The 11,978-nt window shown below is 41.2% G+C and overlaps 1 protein-coding gene across 1 annotated transcript; it reads left to right on the top strand.

The window, feature by feature from the left end:
* Positions 1–402: 402 nt before the first annotated feature.
* On the top strand, positions 403–6,905 carry LOC118964725 (uncharacterized). The gene is made up of 7 exons (XM_090236707.1): positions 403–546; positions 642–678; positions 911–1,194; positions 1,443–4,992; positions 5,182–5,265; positions 5,517–5,653; positions 6,599–6,905. Exons 1-7 carry the CDS (start codon positions 494–496, stop codon positions 6,903–6,905), a joined length of 4,452 nt encoding a protein of 1,483 aa, XP_090092833.1. The 5' UTR covers positions 403–493.
* The last annotated feature ends 5,073 nt before the right edge of the window (positions 6,906–11,978 follow it).

Below are 11,978 nucleotides of genomic sequence, written 5' to 3'. Positions count from 1 at the left end.
AGCACACACCTTATCTGATGAACTTTATGTGTACGGGCCCTGGTGTTACATGTCTGCCATCATTTGAGATCTAGAATCTGTTCTGTTCTATCCTAGGCAAAAAGTAAGAGGAGTGGCAAGAAGTCAAGGAAGCTGGGCACTGACAATGATGCAGGTCAGAGATTTACCTCTGTAGTACTACATTGTTTCTCTATTCTGTCTGTGATGTGCAGGTTGTGCTATCCATTTTCAATGAAACTGTAGTCTACTGTAATCAGTAAGAAAGGTCACATAGATAGCTTTATTAAAATAGGCCTATTCTAAAACCGTTAAACAATGAAATCAGAGTATTAAGAGATAAAACTTCTGATTTCTCTTTAATTTTGTTTCTACTTCCTCTACGGCAATCACATCTTTAGTCTCCAGGAATAAACACCTGGATAGAGGATCTGTAATTGAGCTCCTGGAGAAGAAAGCTGTTAAGGCTGCATTCGGCCCAGGCAACAAGGATGAGATGGAATACTCCTACCCAATCCTCATCTCATTCCTGCGCAATCTTACTGATGAGTATGTTAAAAGTTTTTCTGTAATGTTCAACATTTATGAAATATTGTGCAGTGGGAACTAAACACTAACTAAAACACTTATTTTAAATTGTCTAGGCAGTGGCAAGTGATCTACAAAGGACTAAAAAACCCTGTAAGTTTCCCTACCTGCCTTTGACCTTTGATGTGACAATGATCTGTTGAATTCAGAGATTAGCCATCAAGTCATATTCTGTTATTCATGTTCTCTATCAGACTTCATCAAACTTTGAATTCAGTCACAGACAAGAATAACAATGTTGATCAAATGCATTCTGTTCGATCTAGAATACTTTACATCACAGTTCCATTGAAAAGACTGTTTTTGTTCTGTTTGTTCAAAACAGATGACGAAGGAACAGCTTGCCAAATTGTGCAAGACAATTGTAACCTTCATCGCACAGACCACCCTGCAGATCCTGCTGCCAGCCCTGGCCCGCATACTTGGGGTAAAGGACTTTGCTGACGACGACACTGACTCACCCAAGAGGGGTGGCAGTGCAAGATCCTTTGCTGCCTTTGATCAGGAAAGACTGGAGCTCATCCAGGAAGTTAGATATCTGGCGAAGAAAATGTATAAGGGCGGCACAGGGGCTCAACATCTCAGGTCCCTAACACCCTCTTCTAAGAGGTATGTTCCCCTCAAGGTTTTCATGTATGGATTTCACCGAGATCATCTATCCCAGTGTTAGCCAATGCAATTTACTCTATCTGATGTAGTACAAAATGTAATGTATCAGCCTTTGAGCATATTCAAATGAATGAGCATGTAAAGCGATCAAAAGGACATGTAGATATTTAGAATACTAAAATTACAACGCTTGACCGATTTGCCAAGTTAAGACAGGAATTATCATGCTTTGCTTGTTCGTTTTAAAGTTCCCAGACCTCAGTGAAAGTCCTCCTGGGAATGACAGAGGACAGAATCATCAAAAGTGTCCAGGAGCAACTGTCTGATCATAATATCCTGTCCTCTTGCCCACCTGAGCTGACTGTTGGTCTTATCAAGGTGGTGGTCGAACAGCTTAACTCTGCCCTCTCTGCGACCATCAGCAGAGCCATTTCAGGGCGGTCCTCCCCTATTTCTTCTGGTACCCAGGCCGCTGAACAAATGGTCAACATGGTCCAGAAATGTTTTGATGATCACACCACCCCAGAGGACCAGAGCTCTACCTCTGTATTAGAGTCATGCATTCCACCTGCAACAGAAGAAGTGATGACTGTTATCGCAGAGATGGTGGGTGAATTGGAAAAAGAAGATCCGGAATTGGCTAAGGTTTTTCGAGAAGTGGCTGTGAAAGTTAAAATGTTGGCATCTGGCAGTGACCTTGTAGTGGAGCACCTGGATGTTGAAGACTCTCCTGTTCCAGAGGAGCTGAACATAATATGTACATCTTGCAAAGCAATGATGCAAAATCTTGGCACTCTGTTTAGTGTGAAGTTCAAGACCAAAGCCTCAAAGGCTGTGAGTGAAATTCTTGTGAGAAGGTTAATGAGCGATATCTCTGGTATGGTTCAACCTTCTCATTCGTTTAGTACCACTCCAATCTTGATGAATGCATCTAGCCCATCTGACAGGATCCTTGATTCTGCGGCCACTGAGCTCATACAGACCAAAGTAGAATCTGAGGCATCACAAATAATTGATAACTTTGTTGAAGATGTCAAGGACATTGTGCAGTATGCTGAATTAGATCAGCCAACAAGCACCCAGAGAGATACCCAAGTGGGACACTGTACGACAAAGCGGAAACCCTTCCATGCAGCTCGTAGACTCTGCGAGAGACTTCAGGCAAAGCTGGAGACATTGTTCCTCAGAATGGGTGGAGCTCCAGTCCAAGGGGAAGAACTTATGGAAAAAGCTGACTCCAGTGCTGTGCTTCTGGAGCATACTGACTCCAGTGATCTGCCTGTTTCAATCCTGAGCTTGCCTTCCCCATGTAGGAGTGAATCCCCTATATCAGAACGTAGTTCATCTTCTTTATCTGATGGATGTGATTCAACTGACTCTGTAGGAGAGAAAACACCAGAGCAACCTGAAACCAGTAAGAGTGAGGCAATACTGCAAGTGGTCAACTCAACAGGACTTGGTTCTCTCCGTAAATGCCAAAGTGAGAACTCTCAACCATTACTGTCTCTCTGTGATTCCAACATGGTGCCCTGCACCAAAGAGGTATTGTCCAAGATTGTGACCATGTATAGGTCAGAGGTGGCAGATTTGGAATGCACATCATCTGTTGCAGAGGGTTCCTCTTACAACTCCCTTGAAGTCTGTGGCTTTTTGGACAGTGTCATGTCTTATCTAGAAGACATGCCTGTGTCTGGTTCTTCATGGTTGGAAGGATTAAGAGATACTCCAGCCTCAGTCATTGAGAAACTCTCCAGTGAGAAGCTCCAGATGAACGCTACCAACGAAGTGCGAAAAATACTGATCAAATCAGTCAGTAGCTTTCCCAGCAAAGTCAGTTCCAGCCAGACAGATTCTCAGATGTTGCCAGCAAAATCAACAATTTCCTTAAGGCATACAGATATAACTGCTTTTGAAATCGTTGGATCAATTACAAATGACATGAAGAGCCTTTTCCCACCCACAGAGTCTTCTACTACTCTATGGCAGGCAGACTCTATGCTTCAACAGAGTGATGAGAAAACCTCAGAGTACACTGAGGCCACACCCAAAGGCTCACAGTCTGGTTTGGAAGTATCTGAGAAGAAGATCTGGACAACTGCAAAGACTATTTACCACAATGTGAAGACAAAGATGAGGAATTATTTTACATGGCAAAATCAAGTCAAAGCAACAACGGCTCAAGCCAAAAAGACCCTCAGCCATATTCTGGTTTCAATTCAGAAAGAGCTGTCAAAATCTGACCAAACGGTGACTGCGCTTTCACAAATAGAGAATGTGGTTGGAATGATGCTGAAGGATGTTGAAAGGGTAAGCAGTGAATGTGGTGAGGAACTGATCTATCAAGCACCACAGCGTTCTTCCTCCTCGTTGTCATCCTCATCTGCCAGATCAAAGAAGTCAGAGTGGGAATTTTCACTCCCTGGCACTCCCATCTCTTCTGATTTACCAGAGAGTATTACTCAGCCCATTGTGAGATGCTCAGTCATCGACATGGGCAAATCTACTAAGCCAAAAACATTGGTGTGTGATGCCAGGGAAAGCATGTCTGCAATAGTGGATACCATCATAAAGGAGGTACATCCAGAGGAAGAAGGGGAGGTTGCATTCCACCCTGATCTAACAGCTGCAATAGCAAGACTGGAGGAGCTCATATCTCAGGGTAGGATTGGTGCTCTCTCACGTGATCTTACTCACCAAGTCAACCGCATCATTTCTGAGAGCAACTTGACCCCTCTGGTTCTGACAGTGGCGGCTGGAAAGAGTGCATCCGATACAGTCCTTACTGAGCTGAAGAGGAATGACAAGACGGTGGGGAAGCCCACAGCTTACAAGCTGGTTCAGCTTTTTGCAGAGGAGTCTGTGAAGCGCCTCTTGCTTCCTAGCCTTGTGCCCTCTACAGCTTCAATGAGTTTGGCTCAGGGAGTTAGTGTGCCGGCTAGCGTATCTGAAGATAGGATTTCATGTTCTTTTTCTACATCAGCATTTAGTGACACAGTCAGCCTGTTTACCAAAGTAATGGTAAGTCAGGTCATGGACTCTGTGGTTTCTGATGCACAAAGCAGAGGGTCATCTCCAACCGGAACTGTAACTGATATAGGCAGTCTACTGAGTGGTAAGTCCTACCCTCTGCCATCTTTCTCTGCCATCAGCATGACAACAAGTGGGACCTCCAATGCTGCACAAGGCTTTGAGGCCAACATAGATGCTGAGGAAAGGGATACCATCAGTTGTTTCGGTGTACCTCAGAGCATTGTTTGTGATCAGAATTCAACCAGCGTGGATGTTGCCTCGCTTTCAACCCCATCCACTGTTAACTTAGTCGGTGATGATGACTTCACCGGCCTCATCAGCATGTTAGTGGTGAGACTTCTGTCAAAAATACAAACCCAAACTGATCTGTACCCAACTGACGTCACACGCACGTCACAAGACCTGATTCCAAAAGTTATAGCTGCCTTCTGTGCATGGTCAGGCTGCTCTGAGACCCAAGCTTATCCCAAGAACCTGAAGAGTCACAAAGTATACAGCACCGTCTACAAACATCTGTTGAAGGAGTTTGGCTCAGAGAAAATACTCCAACTGGCCGTGTCGACTCAGGACTCCACTTTCAATAGGATTCTTGTGAAGTCATTGAGCAAGGAGCTTCTCCACAGTTGTAACGAGGCATCAAGAGCAGCCTCAAGAACATCTTTCGAAGCCACCAGGCCAGAAGCTCTTCTCATGGCTGAAGATGTGAAGGCTACCAGAGGGAAGCTGTCTTTCCTACAAAGGCTTGCCAGACTGAAATTCAACTTAAAGGTACATCACACTTATTTAAGTTAACAATTGTGTCAATGTGAGTAAACAATGTTATTTAGAGAAAATGTAAAACCATCCATTAATTCCAAAACCATTCATAAATCTTGTTGTGCTGGTGTGTAAGATGTGATCGTTATTACCGTGAGATTGTTCTGCTGTGACAGTTGTTTTGACATGTTTTTGTTTTAGCCATTCATGATGGGAAACAAGAAGAATTCCCGCCATTCTGAATCCAAAGACCAGACTACTGCTGAAGAGATCATGTGTAAGTCCATACAGCAGGACATTTACTGTTTGAGATATTGGTGTACAAAGCTGCTATTGCAAAAATATTAAACCCTATATACAGTACATTATATATTATCGATAGTAATCTCTTATGTAAAATTATTTATAGTTTCCAAATCTCAAGATTCCGGTTCTCATTTATTTGTGAAAGTAATAATGAGTTGAAACTAAGAATACAATATACCATCATTTCTAAATGAAAGTGCATGTCAACTCTCTCTCTTCTGTCGCCCAACATAGTGGCACATCCTGCCACATTTGGACTCCCAGAGGGTCTTCCCTCCACCTCTCAACAGGAGAAGCCTCGCAAACGTCCCCTTCTAATCAGGATGTTTTCCACCATCTCCATAGGCCTATCCAAGCCATTCAAACGGTTTTCAAAGCAAGCTTAATACAACAATTTCCTTTAATACAGTAATATTTGCATTGAATTGATGGCCTTTGTCTTCTTTTGTGTTGCCCTGTTAACACATTTGATTAGAAAATACATAGTATATTTAGTTTAGTTTATTATGCAGTCATAGTCACGGTGTAGGCTAAACAAAGTAATGTTGTCCTGAATAATGTATAGAACATGCACCCTCCCACCCCCCCACCCACACACACACACACACAGTGTGATTCATTGAACACACACACATAGTACTTCAGTTATGTCCCACAACCAACATTCGACCAGATATCAATGATTCAGTGTAAAATGCATGTACTGTAAAATAAACCGTATTTAATTTACAACCAATAAAATAATACATGATGCAGGACACTCAGTTATAAGGGAATTAACTGGTTTAACTTCTCAAACAGAAACACACACATTTCCATTTTCTGTGGATCGCCCATGTTTACGTTTTACTGAATGCCAGTCTGACCTTTGACCTGTAGATGGCAGTAAAGGTCTACTTTTGCTGCAGATCCTCTTCTAAAGCTCAAACCTCTCTGGACAAGGAGCCGAAACATTTGTCCCTAGTGAGAGAGTGTGTGTGTGTGTGTGTGTGTGTGGCAAGAAAAGGGAATATTGCACTACACTTTTATGATACAGATACATTTTGCATTCGGTAGCATAGCACAGCTGTAGTTTTTTCAAATGCCAAATGTACATGTAGCATGCTTCTGCCTACAGATGCTTTTCTGAGTGACTTGTGTTGTGAGAGAACCAGAATTCAAACATAAACTCCTGGATTACATTTTATAATATTGTCAGCTCTTTTTAGTAACATATGGTAGCATACATGTTTCACACGGTGGCAAGTCAAGCTAGTTAGTTACATGTAACAACATTACATTATATGGTCAATGTTTGTGTGTATCCTCTTAGCTTTTACCTTCGACATCAACAAGCGACGCACGGGCTGGTCCTGCAGACTCCCACGCCCATGGCCCAGGAGAAGGCTGGGGGCCACCTGCTCACTCACGTCCCAGCCATCTCCTTTGAGACCGACTCTACTGTGGAGTGCACCTCCAAGAGGACTCCGGAAGAGAGGGACCGGGTGAAGGTTAAACTGGCCAACATGGCCTTGATGGGAAGGATCAAAAGTCTTGGCTGTGAAATGCCCATTATGTGTGATTATCGAATTTATCATTTTCCACTTTTGAAACAACAATGGGAAAGACAGGGTTTATAGCAAAGGTTGCTCAGATTGGGCTTTTGGAAAAATTGGGAGAATGAAAGTGCACTCCTGATTCAGAGAGAAAGATCCAGCTTAATCATCCATACCATTGTTTAAATTACAATAAAAAAACATTCAAACTGTTCCTGAGTTTCGAAAGACAGAGAAAGGAAAACATAATTATCTTAAGTCTGTTCACACAAGTCCTACTGTCCACAATCTCAGGGTTCTTCAATACAAACACACCTGTTTCAGAAAACCTGATCACTTTCACATTCAAACAATGTTTGTAGGATACTTTTCAATAACTCAATAAATGTAAGTGTTGAAACCATACATAGCTGGTAACTTGAGCTCGGCAGAGTAGTTTTGAATTGTGTCCAGATGCTGTCATTTATGTTGTCTAAAGGCAATTTGTCTCTTATAACAATGTTATTTTTCTGAATAATCTAATTTAATTGACTGGTAGGTAGTCACTAACTATTTGTAGCATGTGTTCCTCTGTTTATTGATATTTACATGGTGTGTATGTGTTAAGATGTTAAGTAATTAATGTTGATATTATCCCAAGGGTTTTTAACTGAAAAGTTAAATGTATTTCAAAAATGGCAGAATCAAACAGTATTGGAATAGTGACTTGTATTTTGCATCTAGAAGTGTAAGAATTTTAGAAGAATGCTATTTCATCAGTCAAATGTTGCACTGTTTGATAAGACAGGGTAAAGAAAACCTCCATTTTAATGAGTTTAGTTGTGAGTTTGACATTTTACCACAAGAAGTCACTATAATACTATACGTTATCAAACAGGGTTGTGCTGAAAATCAAATGAACCACAGCCAAATTAATTATTTGCAACTAAGAGTAAGATTAAAAAAGACATGTATAACTTACTTTCTTGATAAAATACATTCTAAAATGTCAATATATGTGATTTCTGAGTATGTAGTGCACATATCTTTTTAAGGCCCAAAGCAGACGTTTTTATATCAATATCAAATCATTTCTGGGTAACAATTAAGTACCTTACTGTAATAGATTACGATGAAAATGGTCAAAAATGTATTTTTTGCAAAAAAAACTTTCTCAAGCAATAATTTTGCTAGGACTGTCTGGGAGTGGTCAGTGTGGAGGGGAAATTAAAACTAGCTGTTATTGGCACTCTCTTTGTCGTTGGTCTATAAACCAATTTACACATGGTGATGTCGCCATGGAAAGCCAAAACTCTCGCCCATGCAAACCTGCTGATTAGAAGGTGAGAAACTCTCTTTTCATGGCACTTCAATATCGAAGTGAATTTTTCGTAGCAGGTTAGGAAACTGAGGTTAAGGTTAGAAAAAGGGTTAGGGTTAGTGAAAATGCTCTCCAAACCTTCTACTAAAATTACTTTGCATTGAAGTGCTGTGAAAAGAATGTCCCTGCTCAGGTGTTGCATGCATCAACCAAGTCATCCATTGTGTCATCGACTGACAGATTGCTATAACATATGATGTGGTTAGCTGACACACAAAATACCTATCCAGGCAGTGTAAGATCTGGCAAGTGTCAGCAAGGCCTGGGCAGAGGAACATGCTTCGTATTTTCAACCAGAACTATCAGGAAGCAACCCCGATCACATTTTTGTAAAACACATTTACAGTGTTAGTTTCATCAGCTGTTGTACAATATGAAATAAAATTATTTTGACTTCACAGGGCCTTTAAATGTAGGCAAACAAGTTTTCAGCATTCAAACTAATCTACCCAGCCAGATTCAGCACCATGGACAGTGAAGATCAGAATACCTGCGATCTGACGATTAGAACAACAGTGCTATTTTTTTTTTTTTTCAATTTAAAGTTTTATTAAAGTTCTTGTTTTTCAATCAACCAACAAAACACATTCCACATTCACAGGCTTTAAAAAAAGAAAAAGTCAAAAAATAATAATACACATGAAAAAATAAAAATACAATTAAAATGAATGATAAAGTCAAATAAAAGCATTTATTTTCCTTGGTGCACACGTACTCAAAAACGAAATTCAAATAAAAACACACAAACAAAACATTTAACACTTGCAGCAGCACTATCAAGGTTCTTATCAGCTATTTCAAGCATTCGCTGAGACGACGGGCCAATAATTCGTTTTTAGGTTTTACAGTACCTTACACAACATGTATCTGCGCATTTCCCTAGTCAACCCGTTCACTCTGTCCAGTTTGAAATATAGTTGAATAGTGAAGACCAGAGTCTATCAAACTTGGGCTGTCTCTTGTGGAGGTCATAAGTGAGCTTTTCAAGAGGAAGAAAGTCAACAATCTGGTCAATCCACATTTTAAATGTAGGCGGGGTATTTGAGGCCCACAATAGAAGAATACATTTCTTAGCAAAGTATGTAATAGTCATAAGCAAATTTTCTCTGTCAGGATCAAGAACAAAGTCCTGCTGGGCATTAAGAAGATAGATACACGGGGTCATATCAAACTGTACCTCTAGTATTTTCTGTGCAGCAGTATGTACAGATTGCCAGAATCTGGCAATCTCCCTACAGCTCCAAAATACATGCATATAGGTTCCACTTTCAGAGGTACATCTTTTACAGTTAGGAGACATATCTGTTTTCATTCTATGGAGTCTCAAAGGAGTATAATAAAATTTGTACAAAAATTTGTAATTAGATTATTTCATTTTTACACTGGTAGAGGAGCAGTATACCCTGTCGCAAACCTCCGCCCATAACTCATCACTGATAGTCAGACCAAGGTCCTTTTCCCAGATTATTTTCAAAGGAGTAAAGGAGGAGCTTCCTTTCTCAGAAAGGAGTCTATAGATGTAAGATATTTTGCCTTTAATGGATTGTGCTGTGACAAGAAGGGTTTCAACTTCATTCAACTGAGTTCTAAACCTCCTCTTGGAGGTAAATGAGGAAATTACATGTCTAATTTGAAGATATTTGAAAAAATGGGATCTTGGAACATCGAATTCACTGCAGAGCTCTTGAAAGGATTTCAGTGTAGTGGTTTTCTGATGAAATAGGTCTGAAAAGGTCCTGATTCCTAGAGTATGCCAAAGATTAAAGTTGGCCTCCATCAGGGCTTTTGGCAAGTCTGGGTTGCCCACTATAGGCGAGTGAGAACATATTTGGGAGGAAATGCCCAGGTATTTCTTACAGTCCCTCCACGCTAGTAGGGTGCTGTAAATCACAAAGGTTTTGGCTATGTTGCCCACTTCACTAAAGTTATTAATGAATTTAATTGAGCTTAAGGGCAATGAACCACAGGATTGGGCTTCTATCTGAATCCACGTTGACTCTTGTATGTTTGTGATCCATGTTAGCATGTTGCGGATTTGGGCAGACCAGTAGTACAATTGAAGGGAGGGAAGGGCAAGACCACCCTTAGATTCAGGTTTCGATAGAGTGGAAAACTTGATCCTAGGTTTTTTATTGCCCCATATAAATTTGGTGATGCTTTGGTTAGTTGTTTTGAAAAAGGAACCTACTGGGAGATAGCATGGGAGCATCTGAAATAAGTAGTTCAGTCTAGGGAGGACGTTCATACGGATTACATTAATTCTTCCTACTAAGCTAATTGGGAGGGAGATCCAGGTTTGGAGATCGTTCTTGATTCGGTCCAGGAGTGGAAGATAATTTTCCTTAAAAAGGCTATTCAGATCTGGTGTTATGAAGATCCCGAGGTATTGAAACCCCTGTGTTTTCCATTGGAAAGGACATAGTGTCTTCATAGAGCTGGTGAGTGTAATATTGAGAGGGCAGGCAGTGGATTTGTTAAAATTGATCGTATAACCTGAAAACTTGCCATACTGAGCAATTGTGTCTAAAATGAGAGGGAGGGATTTCTCAGGGTTGGATATGTAGAGCAAGACATCATCCGCGTAAAGCGAAATCTTGTGCTGCAGGCCGCCTGCAGAAACACCCATAATACTTGGATTGCTCCTTATCAGCTCTGCCAGAGGCTCCGCCCCCAACAAGTAGAGCAGCGGGGACAGCGAGCACCCTTGTCTTGTGCCCCGTTCCAGAGGGAATCTGTCAGAGTTCAGTCCATTAGTAGTCACCATGGCATTTGGATGAGAGTATAGTGATTTGATCCATTTAATAAAATTTGGGCCCATATTGAGCTTTTCTAAGACTGAAAACAGAAAGCTCCACTCCATCCTGTCAAACGCCTTCTCAGCATCCAGTGAAGCCAGTAGGACAGGGGTCTTCTGTGCGTTTACTTGATCAATAATATCAAAAAGACGGCGAATGGTATCAGAAGAGTATCTGTCTCTAATAAATCCAGTTTGGTCCGCTTTTATTATTTTGGGAAGAAGAGTGTTAAGTCTTTTGGCGAGCAATTTGGTAATTATTTTATAGTCGAAATCCAACAAGCTTATGGGCCGGAAGGACGAGCAGGATAGGGGGTCCTTGTCTTTTTTTAGCAACACTGTAATGCGAGCTGTGTGCATTGAGTCTGGGAGAACTCCGTTTTTGCAAAAATCCTCCAGCATTGGCATGAAGATAGGGCTGAGCTGGGGCCAAAAAGCTTGGTAGAACTCTCTGGGGAATCCATCTGGGCCTGGGGACTTATTAGGTGGCATGGAGGTAATTGCCTCCAGAATCTCCTCAGGAGTGAAGGGGGAGTTGAGATCTTCTTGGTCGGTCTCTGATAGTTTAGGTAGCGAGATTCCCTCTAGGAAAGAGTGGAGTTCTGCCTCCGTGTGTTTTCTCTCAGAGGTATATAGTTTGCAGTAAAAATCATGAAAAGTTAAATTGATCTTTTTTGGGTCACATGTGACCTCGTCCTCTGCTGTTCAGATAGCCATGATTGTGCGCTCTGACTGCTCCTTTTTTAATTGGTAAGCAAGCAATCTACTGAGCCTATTGTTATACTCATGGTATTTCTGTTTAGTAAAGAAAACTTCTTTTTTTTATCTCCCGAGTGTAGTCCAAATTCAGTTTGGCTTTGGATGCTTTAAGATGACTCCAGGAGGTGCTGTCTAGGGATTGTTTATGTATTTTTTCACAGCATTCCAGCTCCCTCTCAAGATCTAGCCTGTGTGCTTCCATTGCTTTTTTCTTAGAGGAAGCATATGCAATTAGATGACCTCT

This window comes from Oncorhynchus mykiss, chromosome 5, assembly GCF_057628025.1.
Source record: "Oncorhynchus mykiss isolate SJ-2025 chromosome 5, ASM5762802v1, whole genome shotgun sequence".
Taxonomy (NCBI): Eukaryota; Metazoa; Chordata; class Actinopteri; order Salmoniformes; family Salmonidae; genus Oncorhynchus; species Oncorhynchus mykiss.
Note: the sequence above shows the minus strand (reverse complement) of the source record. Positions and strands in the feature narration are given on the sequence as shown.